The sequence below is a fragment of the Salvelinus fontinalis genome, chromosome 18, assembly GCF_029448725.1.
Source record: "Salvelinus fontinalis isolate EN_2023a chromosome 18, ASM2944872v1, whole genome shotgun sequence".
Lineage (NCBI taxonomy): Eukaryota > Metazoa > Chordata > Actinopteri > Salmoniformes > Salmonidae > Salvelinus > Salvelinus fontinalis.
The window spans coordinates 36,892,767-36,913,712 of record NC_074682.1 but is presented as its reverse complement, the minus strand read 5'-3'; the positions used below and the strand labels follow the sequence as shown (position 1 = coordinate 36,913,712).

At 48.1% G+C, this 20,946-nt stretch overlaps 3 protein-coding genes across 4 annotated transcripts in view; 2 read left to right on the top strand and 1 right to left on the bottom strand.

Moving 5' to 3' along the window:
• Positions 1-216: 216 nt before the first annotated feature.
• LOC129816029 (dnaJ protein homolog 1-like) lies at positions 217-3,730 on the bottom strand. Its single transcript, XM_055870219.1, has 3 exons — positions 3,638-3,730; positions 1,152-1,407; positions 217-784 (listed from the first exon to the last, which is right to left on the bottom strand). Exons 1-3 carry the CDS (start codon positions 3,728-3,730, stop codon positions 630-632), a joined length of 504 nt encoding a protein of 167 aa, XP_055726194.1. The 3' UTR covers positions 217-629.
• Positions 2,610-7,049, top strand: LOC129815441 (zinc finger CCCH domain-containing protein 10-like). Its single transcript, XM_055869278.1, has 3 exons — positions 2,610-3,036; positions 3,592-4,877; positions 5,003-7,049. Exons 2-3 carry the CDS (start codon positions 3,729-3,731, stop codon positions 5,525-5,527), a joined length of 1,674 nt encoding a protein of 557 aa, XP_055725253.1. The 5' UTR covers positions 2,610-3,036; positions 3,592-3,728; the 3' UTR covers positions 5,528-7,049.
• Positions 7,050-17,539: 10,490 nt separating this feature from the next.
• Positions 17,540-20,946, top strand: part of LOC129815440 (uncharacterized) — an 84,395-nt gene continuing 80,988 nt past the window's right edge. For both annotated transcript variants that reach the window (XM_055869277.1, XM_055869276.1), the window contains exons 1-2: positions 17,540-18,126; positions 19,146-19,187. In XM_055869277.1, coding sequence (XP_055725252.1) covers positions 17,776-18,126; positions 19,146-19,187 — 393 coding nt within the window. In that variant the 5' untranslated portion in view covers positions 17,540-17,775. The remainder of the gene's footprint in view (positions 18,127-19,145; positions 19,188-20,946) is intronic.

Below are 20,946 nucleotides of genomic sequence, written 5' to 3'. Positions count from 1 at the left end.
AAAGTGCAGGAGAGGGCAAAAAAACAGCCAAACCAAAGAAAGTGCTGGTGCAGGGAAAAACAGAGGGGAGTAACGATGTGTTACTGAGTAACTCATATGTCTGGACCACGGCCACACCCGTACAGGAAAGATAGGAGAACTGACCATAGAGTTCCCCTCAGTCAACCCTACAGACTGGTAAACTGGAACTTATTTTGGACCATAAAAGTAGCACAGCTCATTCAATAGTATATCACGTTTCCAATGGCCACTTTATACTATGGAATACAGGCGCTATGTGCTGTTATGTGACAGAATCAACACCAGACATAATCAATGTAAGGGCACTGTGACTTTATTGCACATTCGACCCATCTGACTGCAAACATTATATGAGCCTATGAAAACATAGATAGATCATGCCCCCTCACACACTTCCTCAGCACTGCTGTCTGTATGCGTTTTCATCTAGCAGAACTACTTTCCCTCATGGTCCCCCAGCCCCATCTGGCTGAAGGAATCCCCCGAGAGGTCAAAGAAGCTGCTACCCAGGAAGGCCTGATACTCATGGAGGTCATCCTCATCCTCTCCCCCCAACTGGAAGCTCCAGGAGTCCCCCGCATCCTCCAGAAAGAGGTCCTCGTCCATATTCAGGCCCTGGAACAGCTCCTCCAGGTTAAAGTAGAAGGGGTCCTGGCCCCCTCCATGCCCGGCCCAGTCCCCTTTACATCCTCCCCCTCAGTCTGGAAGGCCTCATGACCCATCTGGCCATACCGCTTCTCCTCGTTTGAGAGCACCTCGTATGCTTGAAGTGGAGAGAGGAGCACTCTGTTACCATAGCACTGGCAGCTCTGAAGTCTCTCAGTCCATTCACTCACACAATTACCCAGAACACATTGCTACATTACCTGAGCTTAAAAAGGTAGCCTATTCTGAAAGGTTAATGTGGTGTTTTAGTGGTCCGAGTGCAGTGCAGTATGAGACAAAACAACCTGCCACTGTCTGCAGGTATTGGTTGCAACACACTCTTTGCAAAGAATGTCAGCTTTATCTTAAAATTATCAAGATATATTAGCACATACAAAGACTTATTTTATTACATACAGTACAATATATATTCAGCTCTTACTGATCAAAGAGACAAAAATAAAGTTGTGAGCCTAGGACCTTACCTTCAGCTATCTCCCTGAAAATCTTCTCTGCATTGGGACTTTTGTTGCTGTCTAGATGGTATGTCATGGCCAGTTTATGGAAGGCCTTCTTGACCTGCCTGTCAGTGGCAGACTGTGGAAGACCCAGCACCTCATAGTAGTCTCTAGTAGTAGCCTCAGAGTCACAGGAACACAACACAACAAGCCCAGCAGCAGCATCCCAGAGGAAAGATGTCACATTGCCTATACTGTACTTGCTACAGCGAGGACATGAAGTCTAAGAAAAACAATATTTTTCAATGTAACACACACAGTTAGTTATTCTTCACTGTAACTCTAGTAGGATTGGTGTCCCACTCATAACCACACAAAAGCAAAGTTAAAAACGTACAAGCATACCAGCAGTGTACATAGGCATATGATGTCTTCAGGCAAAACACACACACACACACACACACACACACACACACACACACACACACACACACACACACACACACAACGCTGTATATGGGTATAAATTGTATACACACAAATGTTGGTGTCAAACTTGGCTAATCATCAAAATGTGGATTCTCTGCTAGTGTAACAGTATAACTTTAAACCGTCCCCTCGCCCCGACACGGGCGCGAACCAGGGACCCTCTGCACACATCGACAACGGTCGCCCACGAAGCAGCGTTACCCATCGCTCCACAAAAGCCACGGCCCTTGCAAAGCAAGGGGCAACACTACTTAAGTCTCAGAGCAAGTGACGTAACTGATTGAAATGCTACTAGCGCGCACCCGCTAACTAGCTAGCCATTTCACATCCGTTACACTCACCCCCCTTTCAACCTCCTCCTTTTTCCGCAGCAACCAGTGATCCGGGTCAACAGCATCAATGTAACAGTATAACTTTAAACCGTCCCCTCGCCCCGACACGGGCGCGAACCAGGGACCCTCTGCACACATCGACAACAGTCACCCACGAAGCAGCGTTACCCATCGCTCCACAAAAGCCACGGCCCTTGCAAAGCAAGGGGCAACACTACTTAAGTCTCAGAGCAAGTGACGTAACTGATTGAAATGCTACTAGCGCGCACCCGCTAACTAGCTAGCCATTTCACATCCGTTACACTAGCACTAGCTACATGGCTTGCTAATGTTTGTATTAGTAGCTAGTAAGCTAATAGCATGCCAGGTCTAGTAAATAAGCAGCAGCCACGGTCGTGTTCAAAGTCGCCTCCCTCCTCGGAATATTTAGAAGATTATTTGTGACAAACTACATACACACCGAAGTTCAGCTGGTACCTACTAAAAAGGTTAGTGCAGCTATCAATTAGGTCTTGTAGGCTAAAAAGAACCACCGCCAGCATCTTGTTCATGTTTTGCAGCTGCACTGTAAATATCCCCGCCCACAATTTATCCAGGCAGGTACAGGGTCACCTGGCCTGTCATCCTGCAAACCCCGTCGTGTCTGAATCCCCCACCAGGGGGCGCTCTGTTGTCATCATCAGCGCAGACGCAGTACCTCTAGTGTTGGTTTTGTCAAAGATTTTTACAACCATAATCTCATTGTTCTATTTGTTGTTTTGTTGTCCTCCAATACATCCAGTAAATGGCACGAAAATCTGCCAGACGGTTTGTGAGAACATTTTGGATCAATAGAGGTAGAAATTGTTCTAATCCCCCTTCTCTGGGGGTTGTGCTTTGAGTCTTTGGATGATCGACCCCGAGTGTTCAACAACACAGCAAGGACAATAGTCAGCAAAGAGAATGTGTTGAGAAAACCCAGAGGAATTAAGTCACAAATTATACGTTAGCCGTCTCACATTCGTAACATAGAAATCCCCCCAGCTGACATGGAAAGTAGATAATACACAGTTTCTTTTGCGTAAAATACTTCTCCTCGAGGCAGCATTTTGGTAAGTTCTTGATGGCTAATCATAGGTAACGTTAGCTAGCTAGCTTGTTAGCAAACTAACGTTAGCTAGCTCTATAATCAGACACCTTCAACATACTAGTGGAATCCCTGTAGTTTGCTTGCACAATTGTACCATGATGTGACTTTGCAGCTTGTAACTAGATAACCACGGTGGGTTGTTATATTATTGTGGCTATCTAGCTAGCTAACGTTAGCTGAATAGCCATAACTAGCTCTCCTTCGGCTAGCTAACGTTATGTCGCTAAATAGCTAACATGTTGTTTAGCTAACGGCTAGCTAGGCTACTACCTCCCAAACAGCCAGAAACTGCTAGCTATAGACAAGACATGTTTAATGGACCTGTCCCGGCCTTTGGTCTGTATAATTAAACTTTCTACTCACTTCTGTATTTGACCAATCAATGATTTCAGAACAAGCATTTGTTCTGGCTGATGCCATTGCCTATGTATGCATTGATTTAGCTAACTAGCTTGATAACTGTCAGTAAGAATGTATTTAACTTGATAACACAACCAACTTGACATGTATATTTCAGATGCCTGGGTAGAGGATTGCATTGGTCTTTAGAGCGTTGGACTTACACTCATTATCAGGGAACAGAAAAGGCTGTCGGAATAAGTCACTCGCCCACACACATGAGTGCTGTGTTCCCCTTGTGCTGGGCTGAGCGCCATGCCTGACCGGGACAGCGCCTACCTCTCAGGCGGTTGCAGCAGCGGTGGGGTGGGTACTAGTGTGGGCGAGGAAGGGGTGCCGGGGTCTGGTTTAGGAGGGGGCACAGGAGAGGGTCGAGGGGGATCAGCGGGAGGTGGAGGCAGTGGCTCTGGTTCTGGGGGCATGGGTGGAGTAGGGGCCCTGGGAAATGGGAACAACTGTGGGGGAGGTGGAGCTGGGGGCCCGGGGTCAGGACCGGCCCCGGATGGGGTCTGCAGGGACTTTCTGAGGAACGTGTGTAAGAGGGGCAAACGCTGCCGCTTCAAACACCCAGACTTCAATGAGGTGCCGGACCTCGGGGTGCAGAAGAATGAGTTTGTATTCTGCCACGACTACCAGAACAAGGAGTGTGTCCGCTCCAACTGCCGCTTCGTCCACGGCTCCAAGGAGGATGAGGACTACTATAAGAAGTCAGGGGAGCTGCCCCTCAGGCTGAGGGGAAAAGTAGCTGCAGGACTGGGCCTGTCCCCCATGGACCTCCCACACAGCCGAGGGGAGGTCCCCATCTGCAGGGACTTCCTAAAGGGAGAGTGCCAGCGGGGCAACAAGTGCAAGTTCCGCCACGTCAAAAAGGACTGTGAGTATGAGCAAGCCAGGGTGGGTGCCGGGGTCGTGATGGGCCCGGGGGCCAGTGGGATGGTGAACACAGGCGGGGGGGTAGGAGGGGTTGGGGTGGGTGCTTGTGGGGGCATGGCTGGACTGGTTGGGGGTGGAGGTGGGGGTAACATGATGGGGATGGGCTGTCCCAGCCTGGGAGGCTGCAGAGATCCAGGTATCTCAGGGGTGGGGGGAGTAGGGGTAGGTGGGATGGGGGGTTGCCTCTCCATGGCCTCAGGACAGCGTCGTTTTGACAGGGGACCTTGCTCGGTGTACGACTCCCTGTTTGAGAGTGGTCTGTATGAGACAGGGCCCTTGGAGTCCCCTTTGGACCACACAATGCTGCAGCTGAAGAGACGCAGGCTGGAAGGGCTCCGGCTGGACGGGAACGGAGGGGGTCACTATGAGCTAGGGATGCAGGCGGCCCTCCCGCCTCGGCCCCTAGAGTACAGATTTCTGGAGGAGGAAAACGCCCTGCTGAGGAGGAGAGTGGAGGAACTGAAGAAACAGGTCAGTGTAGGAGACAGGAGATGATCAACAACCCTCCACACATAATCAACAACCACAAATAACAATACAATTAATCTATTAACCTTTTTAAGATCACTCCTCAAACACCTTAATCTCTTTTTCAGGTGTCAAACCTCATGGCCACTAACGAGGTGCTGCTGGAGCAGAATGCCCAGTTCCGGAGCCAGACCAAGGTGTCGGTGATGACCCTGTCCTCCACCCCAGCCCCCTCTGAGCAGACCTTGGCTCCCCCTGTGGGTGCAGTCAGCTCCTACAACCACAGCATCGCCCAGACCCATACCACCCTGAGCAGCGCCGGGCTGCAGCCTCGTACCGTCACCCTCACCCAGCAGGACCTAGTGGCCCCCACTGGTGCCCCTACAGTACCCCCATCCAACACCGCCCCATCCAGTGCTCCCCCGCCCCACCTCAACCCCGAGATCACCCCGCTCTCAGCCGCCCTGGCTCAGACCATCGCCCAGGGCATGGTGCCTCCCGTTTCCATGGCACCTGTGACTGTTTCTGTGGCACCGGTGGCTGTATCCATGGCGCAGCCTCTACCTTGCATCACTATAAGCCACGCCACCACCCCAATGGTGTCCTACCCTATTGCCAGCCAGAGCATGAGGATCACCACCATACCTCACTGATGCACTCTCTGGCAAACTCTGTAGAACTCTCCCATGGAACTAGAGATGGGGATGGTATGCAAAATGCATCTCTCAAGTTTTAATTGACCCACAGTAGCTGACTGACTCGAGGGGCAAAGTTGTGGGGGAACCCCTCATGCCCACACGCCATAGGCAAAGAAAAGGCTAACTTTGATAGGATGACTCCGCCACACACACCCTGCTCTGTGGCAGCGTTACAAAGTCAGGTGGCCCTCTGAGGTGACCTCCGACCTTGTTAAAGTTTGTGTGCCAAAGGGACTTCTTCTAACACAGGCAGCAAAAATATGAAAATATGTCAGTCTGGCGATATTCATAGTTCTTTCACACATTTGACTGATGTCTTGATTACCAGGGGATTGTGACATTTCAGTTAGCTTCTGTTATTTTTGTTTATGGATTTTTAATGTGTAATGTTGAAATTTTGCATTGCACACCTTTAATGAGAATAACAACCACAAGAAAATGGATCTGTTGTTTTATTGCTAATGAATCAAGTTATCCAGAGTAATGTTATTGTGTGAGGATAAGTTTATTGACTGATTGACACACCATCAGATACATTTTTCAGTGCTTGATGCATTGGTATCTTTACCCTAGATCTAATGCTCAAGCCTAAACTCAGCTGAGAGCCTACACACAAACAAACGTAAGTCAATCATGAAGGTAAGCTTGGAAAAGAAAGACCTTTAATTAACATGTTATGGATAATTTCCTAATGTACTTGTCAACATTTTATGCAGTCAGATGAATGTGTGAACCGATGGCCTCGGGTAGATACTTAAAATAGTAACATACTGTAAAATAAAATATATACACCCCCCCTGTTTTGCTCTCAGAACAGCCTCAATTCATCGTGGCATGGACTACATTGTGTCAAGCGTTCCACAGGGATGTTGGCCCATGTTGACTCCAATGCTTCCCACAGTTGTGTCAAGTTGGCTTTTGGTGGTAGACCCAGTGTTGCAGTTCTTGACACAAACCGATGTGCCTGGCACCTACTGAAAGGCACTTAAATAATTTCTTTCCCATTCACCCTCTGAATGGCACACATACACAATCAATGTATCAAGGATTAAAAATCCTCTCCTCCCCTTCATCTACACTGATTTAATAAGTGACATCAATAAGGGATCATAGCTTTCACCTGGGCAGTCTGTCGTGGAAAGAGCAGGCATTCTTAATGTTTTGTACACAGTGTATATATCACTTGGGGGAAAAGTATTTTGTAAACAAAGAAAATGCACCACTACACTTATGGCATTAACTATCTTGGTTAGGAACAACACCATACTTAACCATCTTTGGTAACACCCTTTGTAAACCAAACACAAGATAGACTGGTGTTGACAATCCATCTTCAGGTTTGAAAATTCACGTGGCTGTTGTAAACAATTTAAGAGCTCTTGATTCTGCATCAGTACCGGATACTTTGTCATTGACAGCCTATATTGCTCTCACAGGCTTTAGCGGAGATTGGAAATAAAATAAACAAGCGCATGGACTTTGGTGTGTGAACTTATTTTCTGTCCTGTATTGCCAATTGGATGTGGGTCATTTTGCCATTTCAAAGGAGGGTGCATCTCAGAAATATAATAAATAGGCCTAGGCCTATGTTTTTGGGGGGATCCTTGAGTTAATTTCCCCCCCGCAGATGTACTTGTCAGTCTCCCAAACCAAAACATGACTGGGGGCGGATTTTTTTTAAATAGCCATTTGTACAGATTAAAACAATTCCTAATAATGCTTTTCTCAGCACACTGCGACAGTTCACTTAATTAGTTGCACAACTCTTTAGATCAGCGACTCTAAACTGGTGGTTCACAACCCAAAGAGGTTTTGACTCGGTCGCTGGTGTCTGAGTAAAAACATATAGGTATACAGTGCATTCGGAATCTATTCAGACCCTTTTACTTTTTCCATATTTTGTTACGTCACAACCCTATTCTAAAATGTATAAAATAAAATGTTTTCCTCAATCTACACACAATATCCCATAATGACAAAGCATAAACAGGTTTTTAGAAATGTTTGCAAATTTATTACAAATAAAACCAAATAAGTACATAAGTATGCTGACCTTTTGCTGAGACTTGAAATTGAGCTCCGGTGCATCCTGTTTCCATTGATCATCCTTGAGATGTTTTACAACCTGTGGTAGATTCTATTGATTGGACATGATTTGGAAAGGCATGCACCTGACTATATAAGGTCCCACAGTTGACAGTGCATGTCAGAGAAACATTATTGAATGTCCCCAAGAACGAATTGTTTGCCAACTACTATCTCCACATTAACCCACATGTCAAACTCATTCCACAGAGGGCCAGTGTCTGTGGGTTTTGCCTCTTGTACTTGATTGTGGAATTAAGGTCACTAATTAGTAAAGAACTCCCCACACGTAGGTATTTATTGAAAGCAGAAACCAAAAAAACAGCAGGCACTACTAGGCCCTCCATGGAATGAGTTTGATCCCCCTGCACTAAACCTAACCGTAACTCTTTAACCTATCTCCTAACCTTAGCCTAGCTAACATTAGCGCTAGCCACCTAGCTAACGTTAGCAACAACACATTTAGAGAATTCGTAACATATTGCACGAATTGTTAAGCAATTTGTAACGACCCTGTGTTTATAAGCGCAGAAATCGACTCTGCCGCACGAGCATGCTTTTGCGGCACAGTCGATAGCGCGCCGGACCTTGGGCTAGGGGGTCAAGACCTGCTCCCTGCTGTTTCATTACATTGGTGTCAGAAGTGATCGGACCTTGCATCCACGACAGTGCGTGTGCTTCCTGGCCCTGATGGCCTGTCAGTTGAATTCTGTAGACAGTTTTGGGAGTTACTAGAAGACCCTATTTTCAATATGTTTCAAGATTGCATTAAAAATGGGGAAATGGTCTCCACTATGAAACAGGGCCTTATTTCATTGATTCCGAAGCCTGATAAAGACCCTTCTCTCATTGACAATTGGAGACCAATTACTTTATTAAATGTTGATTACAAATTGATTGCTCTGGTTTATGCCAAAAGATTAAAGAAAGGAATAGATACCATTATAAATGAGACTCAAACAGGATTTATGAAGGGCCGTCACATAAGCTCTAACATTCGTTTAGTCTTGGACCTTATAGATTATTCAGATGCAATTGACTCAGATGCGGTTGTCCTATTTCTGGACTTCTGTAAAGCCTTTGACACAATTGAACATGAATTTCTCTTTGGGTCTCTTAAACTTTTGGGATTTGGTGAACATTTTATTAAAGTAATTTGCATTTTACAAAGATATAAATAGTTCTGTGCTACTAAACCTTAATACTTCCAAAATATTTAGTATCAACAGAAGTGTACGACAGGGATGCCCAATTTCGCCATTTTTATTCATTTTGGTTGTGGAACTTCTATCTCTAGATATTCTCAATGATGCAAATTTGTATGGCTTAACCATTTTTAACAAAGAAATCAAAATTTCCCAACTGGCTGATGATACTACTCTTTTCTTAAGAGACCAAGACCAGGTCGCACATGCCCTTAATGCTATAACTGCATTTTCTATTGCATCAGGATTAATGTGGAATGTTTCTAAATGTGAAATCTTATGTTTATTTGACTCTGATAAAGAAATTGAAAATATTCCTGTGAAGGACTGTGTTAAATATTTAGGAATACATCTGTCAAAAAAACACTTAGACATTTGAATTTCTCTCCTAAAATTAAGAGAACTAAAAATATATTTAATAATTGGCTACAAAGAGATCTTTCTATACTTGGGAGAGTACTTCTGTCCAAGGCAGAGGGACTGTCTCGTTTTGTGTACCCCTCATTATCGTTATGTGTAAATCCAGCTTCTTGTAAAGATATCAATAAGACCTTTGTTGACTTCATCTGGAAAAATAAGTCTCACAAACTAAAAAAATCTGTCCTAACAAAAGAGCTGAAGGCGGTCTAGACGTGTTGGATTTTGTTGACATAAATAACACTTTCAAGATAAACTGGCTGAAAAAATGTTTGCTCGATACTGACTCAATATGGTATTTCATTCCAAATAATGTGTTTAATAAATTGTGAGGTCTTCGATTTTTACTGAAATGTAATTATATTCCTGAAAGATGACCTGCTAAATTGGCTAGGTTTCACCAACAAGCTTTAATGGCCTGGAAAATATGTTTCCTGCACAATTGTTCCCCTCATAAAGCTCTTTTGTGGAATAATTCAGACATTACTGTAAGGAATAAGTCATTGTTCTACCCCAGCTGGCATGAGGAATATTGACTTTGTTCTGGATATTTTCGACAACAAGGGAACTATTCTCACATATGAACAATTTCCAATAGCTTTCAGAGAGTTTATTTCTGTGATCAAAGCCGTTCCCAGTGGTCTAACTACACTTATGAAAAGTCATCTTAATTTTGGGAATGATCACAAAGTTTATCCAGAACTCAGATTGGACGTCACGCTTTTTCTAAAGCTGAACCCAGAAGCAGACTAGGACAGGGAGAGTAGGACGAAGGTGAGTATTTATTTACAAGTTTAAACGTAGCGGTAGAAAGATCCAGGTGGCGGAGCGGGCAGCGGAGGTGAGTTGATGGGAGTGAATAGGCAGATCCAAGGGAGTAATAGAAGCCACCGACGACCAGGCAGGGATGGGATGAGTGTTCCGGATGAATGACTGTAGACAGAACAAACGGAGGTAAGTTCAAGGCAAGCAAGACGTACAAAACAACTGTAATGACCTGACTAGATCATAAAAGAACAACTGTTCAGACAGAGGATTGAGTTTACGAATGGACGGTTTATTAAACCAACTTTACACAGGCTACTGTTTAGCCGTAGCCCACGCCAAATAAATGAAAGATAACCCACAAGCCAATCGTGACCTTCTCCTGTGAAGCCCAGACGTAAGAGAGAGAACAAAGGCAAAACCTGGTCTTAACTTCCAATGCTCCATCCCCCTGCCCAACCCCCCTCCACGCCACTCCGCCAACCGCCAGGATGCCCGGCATCAGAACATTCCAGGCATTCCCGTGATTGGCAGATAGCAGGTTGATTGACATGTCGGACCCCGCGAACACAACCACCTACTAGCCTAACACATAACACACAGCTGTCTGTGCGGGTCGCTACACAGCCCCCCCACCACAAAGTCCCTCGTCCCCTAGGGAACAAACAAAGTCTCTGAAGCGACCCGGAGGTCTCCTTTGCCTGCGTGGCCGTGATGGTCGCAGAGTGCCCCTCTGGGAACCAGGGGATGAAGGCAGGGATATGGGGGACAAGGAAGCGGGAACGGGTAATACAGTCCGTGGCTCTGGGGAACCACGCGGTGACACAGGGGGGGAGACAGGGGGAGCGGGCTGTCTGGAGCCTTGTCTGCGGCGCCTGGAGAATGGCATTGCCAGAGAGGGGAATTGTGGGGGTTCCTGGGGTTTGGGGAGAAGAGGCCCTTCTGTATGGGGCTAACCTGTCCCGGTGCAGTGCCACCTTTCTCCCCCTGGGAGGAAGCTGCACCCGGTAAACAACCTCCCCTACCCTCTCCAGGACAATGCAGGGTCCCACCCAGTGACTGTCCAACTTGGGGCATCTGCCTTTTTTCCTTAGCGGGCTGTAGACCCAGACCAGCTCCCCAGCCACAAAGTGCCTTCCCCGGGTGTGCACGTCATAGTTCCTCTTCTGCCTCACACCTGCATTCACCAGCTGCTCTCTGGCGAAGGTGTGGGCTGTCTCCAGGCGGTCCTGGAGTCTCCGGGCATACTCCGGCCCCGGGGGAACATGAGGGCTATCCAGGGGCCGACCAAACGCCATCTCCGCAGGGGTGCGGATCTCTCTCCCCAGCATGAGGAGGGCAGGCGTGCAGGAGGTGGAGTCTTGGACAGCGGAGCGGCATGCCATGAGGACCATAGGCAGGTGCTTGTCCCAGTCACGCTGGTGTTTGGAAGAGACGATGGCCAGCTGCTGTCCAAGCGTTTTATTGAAGCGCTCCACAAGGCCATCACTTTGAGGATGGAGAGGAGTAGTGCGGGTCTTGTGCATACCCAGCCTCTCACACATGGTGGCGAACACACGGGACTCAAAGTTTCTGCCCTGGTCGCTGTGGATGGACTCTGCAGCTCCAAACCTGCTGAACATCCCCGCTGTCAGGGCGTCGACGATGGTCTCTGCCTCCTGGTCAGGCAGAGCATAGGCCTCGGGCCATTTTGTGAAATAGTCCATGGCCGTGAGCACCCAGCGGTTTCCACTGTCTGTTGTGGGGAACGGCCCAACTACATCCACTCCCACCCTCTCATGGGAGCCCCCACTGGGAACTGTTGGAGCTGAGCGTGAGAGCGGCCTGGGGGGCCCTTTCTCGCTGTGCAGTTGTCACAGCGGCGACAAAAGTCCTCCACATCCCTCTTGTGCTGCCCCCAGTAGAAGCCCCGACGGAGACGGCGCAGTGTTTTTGTGACCCCAAAGTGTCCAGTCCCCACCCCGCCATGAGTACTCTGGAGCACAGCCTCCCGCAATGCTTTTGGGACCACCACCTGCCACCTCTCCTCTCCCGTAGCTGACTCCTTCCATGCCCGCTGTAGCACGCCATCAGCCAGCCGCAGTCTCTCAAACTTTGACCACAACCCTTTGGTCGCGAGTGAGAGCGCTGTCACCTCTTCCCATGGTGGCCTCACCTGCGCCTCTACCCACTGTAGCACTGGCTGTAGGTCTGTGTCCCGTCCCTGCTGCTGCCGCCATTCAGCCACGTCGACAGTCTGCAGCTCACAGCAGACAGGCCCGCTCGCCCGACACACTGTGGCACAGACCCCCTCTGCACACAGCTCTCTCTCCCGTCCCTCTCTCCGTTCACAATGGCGGCAGCCGTCTGCAGTACAGGGCCGACGGGACATGGCGTCGGCGTTGGAGTGGCGTGCCCCTGCCCTGTGCACCACCGTGAAGTCATACGGCTGAAGCTCCTCCAACCAGCGTGCCACCTGCCCCTCTGGCTCTCTGAAAGACATGAGCCACTGGAGAGCAGAGTGGTCAGTCCTTACAGTAAAGGGCAGGCCACCCAGGTAGTACTTGAAGTGTTTGACGGAAGCCACAACAACCAAGAGCTCCCACCGGGTGACACAGTAGTGGCGCTCATGTTTGTCAAATGTTTTGCTGAAGTACGCCACCACTCTCTCCCCCTCTGGCCCCACCTGGGCCAGCACCCCACCCATGCCCACATTGCTCGCGTCTGTGTCCAGGATAAAGGGCAAGGTGAGGTCAAGGGGGGCGAGCACGGGGGCCTCGATCAGTGCACGTTTGAGGGTGTTGAACGCCTCCTCACACTCCACTGTCCAAGTGAAAGCCTTGTCCTTCGGCAGCAGGCGGTTCAGTGGAGCAGCAACGCTTGAGAAGCCCCGTACAAACCTCCTGTAGTACGAGGCCAGGCCCAGGAAGCTCTTCAGCTGACGCTGGTCGGTGGGGGTGGGCCAGTCTCTGACAGCCCTTACCTTGTCCTCCATGGTGCTGATCCCCTCCTTCCCCACTCGGTGGCCCAAGAAGGACACCTCTCTCCTCATGAAGTGGCACTTCTCGGGGTGGAGCTTCAGACCTGCGGCAGCCACCCTCTCCAGCACACGCCGTAGCGCCCCCAGTGCTGACTGGAAGGAGCTGCCATGGGCCAGGATGTCATCGAGGTATACCAGACACTGCTGTCGGGGGATGCCATCCAGCACCCTGTCCATCAAACGCTCAAAAGTAGCTGGAGCGTTGCACAGGCCAAAGCACAGGACCTTGAACTGCCAGTGTCCTCTGTTAGTGGAGAATGCAGTTTTGGCTCTGGCCTCTGGGGAGAGGGGCACCTGCCAGTAGCCACTGCGGAGGTCTAGTGAGGAGAACCAGGAGGACCCCCTAACCAGGTCCAGCGACTCATCGATACGTGGTATGGGGTATGAGTCCTTCCTGGTTACCTCATTCAGCCGCCTGTAGTCCGCACAGAACCTCAGCTTGCCCCCCTTCTTCGGAACCATGACGACTGGCGCCGCCCAGGGGCTGTCTAAGGGCTCAATGAAGTCTGCCCGCTGCATCTCCAACACAGCCTTGTCTGCCGCCTCCTGGCGTGCCAGCGGGATACGGCGGGGACGCATCTTGATGGGTCGAGCATCACCTGTGTTGATCTCATGCTGCACCAGATGAGTCTGACCCACCTCTTCCTCACTCAGCGCAAAGCTGTCTCTGAATTCAAACAGCAACAACCGTTCCTGCTGCTCGGGGTCAAGACCAACACAGTTCCTCCCCCATATCTCCCTCACTGCAGACAGTGTCCTCTCCTCTCCCATCTGGGATAGCTGGGCTGGGGGGGCGCAGCCTGGGCTCACAGAGGGCTGTGTCATGGTGGTAGCTGGGGGAATGTAACACACCGCAGTAGGTGACAGGGGGGCTAGGGAAAAGTCACACACAGCTGTGGGGGAGGGGGGGGCAGCCATGAGTCTCTGCTGCTTTAACTATGGGGGTAAAGTTTTTTTTGGGTTTAGTGAATGTGACATTAGGGGGGGCCATGGTGACTTCCGGCCCTCCCTGGAAGCTCAGTGTGCCCCTATTTAGGTCTAACTGGCAGCCTGTGCTCCTAAGAAAGTCCAACCCCAGGATACAAGGGTCCTGCACAGCCGCCACCCACACAGGATGACGCACAGTCCTGCCCCCTACTGTCAGAGTCATTATTCCCTTCCCTTTCATGGGTGCCAGCTCACCTGTGACTGTGCGGAGCTGCACAGTTGTAGGCTCACACTGAGTCTAACCTGGCACAATATCCGGCCTCACCAGGGTTACTGTGGACCCAGTGTCCACCAGGGCGGAGCAGGGCACCCCCTCCACAGTGACAGGGACATGACAAAAGTCCCCAACACAGGTCCGGCCCACCACAACAACAGGCTCCATCCGCTTGCTCTCGTCTGCTTCTGGGGGAAGTGGAGCCTTGCTCCCCCGTCTGTGCCGGTGGGCTCCTCCTGAAGATGATGGTGGTTGGGATAGAAAGCCAGGGGTCCGCACTACCCGGTCTATGCGGACCCCGAGCCGTTTCCCTGAGCTCTGGGGGACATGGGGCAATTTCGGCGCAGATGGCCTGGCTGGCCACAACCCCAGCAGACCCTGGGACCAGGGTGTGTGTTTCGTGCCGCCTGTAGCGACACAGCACGAATGAGTTCTGTCATTTCAGCCACCCATGCAGGCTTTTCCGGCTCCGGGCTGCTCTGCCCCCCAACTCGCACAGAGGGTGTGTCTCCCTGCACCCCCACCAAAGCCCCAGCCCACACCAGCTCCCTCTCCAAGGCTATCTGCAATGACTCAGGATGAGCCAGCTGGGTCTGTATGCGCAGCTCCGTAGGAGAGAGCGCCTGTATGAACTGGTCCCGTGCTAGCTCGCTCTGCACGGAGGGGGGCATGTGAGCATATGCCCGCCGAGAGAGGCTCTCAATGTCATTAGCTAACACCCGTAGAGGCTCTCCAGGCTGCCTGCGTCTATTACTCAGTTCGGAGCGCAGTAGCCCGGGCTGTACACACTGTCCATAGCGCCTCCTCAGTGCTCCCACTAAAGCACCATAATCATGTCTGTCCTCAGGGCTAATCAATATCAAACAGGCCAGAGCTTCATCCGTGAGGCATAAAGCCAACTGCAGTGCCCTTTCTTCATCCGACCACCCCCTAAAATGAGCTAACAGTTCAAACTGAGCATGAAAAGCTTCCCAATCCGCCTTACCGGAATACTTCGGGGTCTTAACAGATACGGACGCAGCCGGGGACTGGGCGCCGCCATGTTTGTTTACATCCTGAGCCCCAGATTCCTCGTCCCGCCGCGTCGACGTCACCACTTCGGCCCGCCCACCAGAATCCGCGCGAAACACAGTCGACGAAGCACTCATGCCCGCTTCAGCCGCCATCACTCTAACGTCCTCCCTCAAGCGGCCTCTGGGCTCCGACACCCTAGCGATCTCCTCAGCCAGAACCTCCGACGTCCATGCACACGCACCTCCTTGGCCATAATCGTCCCCTACCGCCACCTTCACTTTCGGATTCCCTCGAAGCATTTTCACCCCCGTTCTCACCTACGGTAGCTAGCCACAGAAGTCAGCTAGCCAGCTGGCTAACTTTTATTACCGTTTTTACTTCTGACACCAATGTAATGACCTGACTAGATCATAAAAGAACAACTGTCCAGACAGAGGATTGAGTTTACGAATGGATGGTTTATTAAACCAACTTTACACAGGCTACTGTTTGGCCGTAGCCCACGCCAAATAAATGAAAGATAACCCACAAGCCAATCGTGACCTTCTCCTGTGAAGTCCAGACGTAAGAGAGAGAACAAAGGCAAAACCTGGTCTTAACTTCCAATGCTCCATCCCCCTGCCCAACCCCCCTCCACGCCACTCCGCCAACCGCCAGGATGCCCGGCATCAGAACATTCCAGGCATTCCCGTGATTGGCAGATAGCAGGTTGATTGACATGTCGGACCCCGCGAACACAACCACCTACTAGCCTAACACATAACACACAGCTGTCTGTGCGGGTCGCTACACAACTCTATCAAACTGGAGGCTGATACGCTGGCACAACATACTGTTCATGGCTAACGATCCGGCAGGGAATGGATGTCAGGTCAGCGCTTATGAAGTGGAGGGGTGATGATCAGGACCAGGTGTGCAGATAGCTGATGGGATACAGGTGCGGGTACTCAAGAGATCTTCCAACTAGCTACGTCGCCCGGCAACCAGACAGGGTGCGTTCCAGGACACCGGAAAAAACACTCCAGGACAGAACACAGGCAGAAACAGACTCAGGAAGCGGGATTCGTAACATTGGAAGGCGTGGGCTTACTTGAGAAATCTTGTTGTAATAAATATATAAGACAAATTCTTCATTCACAAAACCAACTTTCACCGAGAGGAAAGTTTTTCTGAAACATGCTTATTCTTGACATTGTCTGGAAAAATGCATGGTTAAGGCCTTACAAATACTGTATACCAAACAAAGTTAAGGAAGTGCACTTCAAAATGTTACATAAGATATATCCATGTAACTCTATGATTTCCAAATTTGTGGCTATTGATGATATCTGCGTTTTCTGTGAAAAAGGTGAGAATCTGTCTCACTTGTTCTTTGAATGTAAATTTGTGTCAGAATTTTGGGAAAACCTTGCAAAGTACTTATTTACCATTATGAACACTGCCTATAATTTTAACATAAAAGAGATAATATGTTACTATTGCAATGATAACAAAACCACTGAAATTATTGTTATTTTTTTTATTCTTGTTGCCAAATACTTTATACACAAACAAAAATTCCAAAATTCTATACCAAAATTACCAATTTTTCTGATTGAATTTAATTATCTTATTAAAACACTAACCCCAGTGAATAACAACAAGAATAACACCTTCATGAATCATTATAATAAGATATTTTCAGAGTGAATATAATTGCACTTAAATTGTTTATTTTTGTATTTTATTTTTATATTTTTTGTATGTTTGAGCATTGTTAATACCTGTGTTTGGTTTGCTAGGCATGTTTGATGTAGCAATGTAAGTTGATTTTTGTATTATGAATAAAATACATTAAAAAAATAAATAAAATAAAAAATGTGTTTTTTTTAAACGAAAAAAAAAAACGACGTGTGCTTGGCCGGTGAGCGCGTTCCTGTAAAACGTAGAGTCGTAAGCTAGCGCGAGGACGCGCTCTTTGAAAGGAGGGAGTAGTGTAACGACCCTGTGTTTTTAAGCACGGAAATCGACTCTGCCGCACGAGCATGCTTTTGCGGCACAGTCGTTAGCGCGCCGGACCTCGGGCTAGGGGGTCGAGGGTTTGAGACCTGCCCCCTGCTGTTTCATTACAAAATCATATTAATTAAATTCGTAACATATCATTCGAAATGACTGATAGACATCCACACATTAATACATACCATACGAAATGAAATATAACATTGTAAATGGAGTGTGAGCCATTTACGTACAGAATAATACGACATGCTTTGAGACCAGGTTGCAAAAATGGCAGGCAGACACGCGCATTCAAGAATGAGTACACATAATTCGACTGCGGCTTTTCTCTTCATGGGCTGGGCGTGTTTCGGTTCTGCTAACGGCATTGGCTAGTTTCTAGAACAGTTGTACATACAGAGTTGTACAATAGATAGTCTCTGTTGGGAAGGAAGTATTGAAGAACTTGTACTAGCTAGACTACTTTTTCTGTGAGAACCTGGATATAAAAAACACCACGATGCAAAATCCGGACTCGGGACAGGGAGAATCCACTAAGAAAGCATCTGGGTCGGTCCATTCCGATAATAATGCACCGAATAGCGGAGAAATGAAGCCACCGGGGTTTGACGCTGTATCGGTTCTTTGGACATTTGGCAAGTGCCTAGGTGCCTTGCTGCCCGTGTACCTTGCAGGATACTACCGGGTTAGCGCCAGTTTTTTGGTTTTCGGGCTTATGGTCTACACAGGATGGAGGCACTCGCGCGAGGCAAAAGAAGCTCGTCTGCGGTCCGCCATTCACCACTATGACAACGAGCAACAATATACATCCATGAAATTTTTCAAAAGTAAAAAGGATCTCCCTGCTTGGGTAAGAAAAATGTGTGATAACGGTCTGTCACTCACTTCAATACGTTTACTTGGTTCACCAAGTGTTTCTGGATTTAAAGCTCCCTATCAGATGCCACAAAACGACGTCCTCGGGATCTTTAGTGATCACAGAGAGTCAAGACACCCGTTTAACGTCCCATCCGAAAGACGGATGTAAATTATATAAAATATATTAATGAAAACTGCGCTAATAGGAAATAAAATAATTTGGAACATGAGTAGAACAATATTATTATACAGTTACTACATCTACATGACAAAATCTCTGTCTCAAACTGCTCCTAATATTTGTGGGGCTGGTATACTGTATCCAAGCTACAGTAGTCTAGGCCATCATCCCCCATGCAGCTGAGCTGAGTGGTAAATTCATCTTTCTTCCCGAAAGGTCCCAGTAAAGTAATGTTCTGAAGCTTGCAGACCATATTGATGCCTAGGTATAGATTTTAAAGGCCATTTAAGATGCATTGATTGAGGTGTGGTCTTTTGATGCGCTGTCTCTTTTTCTCTCTCACTCTCTCTCCCTATGTATGATTCTGCAGCCTCCTCAGCTGCTTCTATATTAGGCCATTCTCGATATATCTTCTCTTGGGACTAAGGAGCGAGTGAGTCTTAGAGAATGCCTCTATTTCCAAATAACAGATAAGGGGAAGAAACTAGTTATCCCAAATACTGGTCACAACATAACCTTTGCCAGAGGGTAGTCTGCTATGGGTGAAGAATGGTGTTTGAATTGTTTACACTATAAGATAGTTTTGTTTAGTGACAAAATAAGCCATTGAGATGGTGGTGTACTTCTTTCTCACCCCCACTTCCTGCCCTTTGGATGTTGACAGTTCCTTTTTCGCTGTAGCACAATTTACAACACACATCAGACAAACACACTGGGAAAAGCTAGTCAGATCAGATTACACTTTATAGTGCATATGCAAATGACTAGATGACTGCTGAATTCCTAAATCTGTTCGATATGTGAATGATTTATATTCTAATTCCTTACAGGTCAACTTCCCAGATGTGGAGAAGGTGGAGTGGCTCAATAAGGTACTACTATATCACCCCCTACTGTACTTTCCGTCTGGCTTCCTCTCTGCTCACAGATGGCTGCCCTTTAGAGAGGATAAAGAGAAACCCTATGTATATTTCTCCCATTAAACACACAGTAAACACACATGCCTATCTCTGTCTCTGTGAGCCAGGTGCTGTGTTGATAGACGGTTGGTGGGGCATGGTAGCTGTCTGAGAGACTAGCTCTGCTGCTGTTACACTACCATGTTATAACATGGACACCTACTCCAGTAGCCTCGCCACTGTGTCTAGGCAGCCGCAGCAATCTATACTCTCCTGCAGCAGAGAGCAGGCCCAGAGCCAGGCTACTCTGTCAACCTTTCCATATTAGTGCTGGTTGACTCACAGGAAGGGGGAGGGGCCAGCCAAACCTCTAAAATCCAATCAAATGGCAATATTTGTACTCTCTTCCAGCCCTGCAAAACCAGGCTGTGTTGCCAAGAATAGACCTCCTCAGCAAAGACTGAAATGATTGTGTTCGCTACATTGGGAACACGAGGTCCGAGCGCCGCTATCTTTTGGACAAAGCAGAGATTTGAGTCGGGTTTGCTACAGGGACATCAGCAGACTCTACTGCCTTTAGGCGCCAGAAACCCTTGCTGTTAGTGTTGTTGATGACTCATTCTTTAGATTTACATACGCCGCCATCACCTTTGTGTTGAGATGTCTTGTGGCATGCAATTGGAAAGGGAAAGGGAAAGGGGGATACTTAGTCAGTTGTATAACTGAATGCCTTCAACTGAAATGTGTCTTCCGCATTTAACCCAACCCCTCTGAATCAATTGAGACGTCTCAAGACGTCTTGAGACACTTGACAGCTGTGGCATATCAATAAGCTGATTAAACAGCATGATCATTACACAGGTGCACCTTGTGCTGGGGACAATAAAAGGCCGCTCTTAAAATGTGAAGTTTTGTCACACAACACAATACCACAGATGTTTCAAGTTTTGAGGGAGCGTGCAATTGCCAGGCTGACTGCAGGAATGTCCACCAGAGCTATTGCCAGAGAATTAAATGTTAATTTCTCTACCATAAGCCTTCCCCAACGTCGCTTTAGAGAATTTGGCAGTACATTCAACTGGCTTCATACCTTTGGCAGCGATTACAGCCTTGAGTCTTCTTGGGTATGACGCTACAAACTTGGCACACCTGTATTTGGGGAGTTTCTCCCGTTTTTCTCTGCAGGTCCTCTCAAGCTCTATCAGGTTGGATGGGGAGCGTCACTGCACAGCTATTTTCAGGTCTCTCCAGAGATGTTAGATTGGGTTCAAGTGCGGGCTCTGGCTGGGCAACTCAAGGCCAAAGGTGTGAGGCCAGTTGAATGTACTGCCAAATTCTCTAAAGCGACGTTGGGGAAGGCTTATGGTAGAGAAATAAACATTTAATTCTCTGGCAACAGCTCTGGTGGACATTCCTGCAGTCAGCATGCCAATTGCAGCTCCCTCAAAACTTGAAACATCTGTGGTGTTGTGTGACTAAACTTCACATTTTAGAGTGGCCTTTTATTGTCCCCAGCACAAGGTGCTCCTGTGGAATGATTATGCTGTTTAATCAGCTTCTTGATATGCCACAGCTGTCAATTGGGTGGATTATCTTGGCAAAGGAGAAATGCTTACTAACAGGAATGTAAACAAATTTGTGCACAACATTTTAGAGAAAAAAGCTTTTTGTGCGTATGGAAAATTGCTGGTATCTGTTATTTCAGCTCATGAAACATGGGACCAACACTTTA

What these genes read in the sequence shown, in the direction of transcription:
- LOC129815441 (XM_055869278.1), top strand. Translation starts at nt 3,729, where the DNA reads ATGCCTGACCGGGACAGCGCCTACCTCTCAGGCGGTTGCAGCAGCGGT. An exon ending in TGGAGGAACTGAAGAAACAG is followed by an intron (nt 4,878 to 5,002) that starts GTCAGTGTAGGA and finishes TCTCTTTTTCAG; the next exon opens with GTGTCAAACCTCATGGCCAC.
- LOC129816029 (XM_055870219.1), bottom strand. Translation starts at nt 3,730, where the DNA reads ATGGCGCTCAGCCCAGCACAAGGGGAACACAGCACTCATGTGTGTGGG. An exon ending in TCTGTTCCCTGATAATGAGT is followed by an intron (nt 1,408 to 3,637) that starts GTAAGTCCAACG and finishes TGTTTTTCTTAG; the next exon opens with ACTTCATGTCCTCGCTGTAG. An exon ending in TTTCAGGGAGATAGCTGAAG is followed by an intron (nt 785 to 1,151) that starts GTAAGGTCCTAG and finishes CTCCACTTCAAG; the next exon opens with CATACGAGGTGCTCTCAAAC.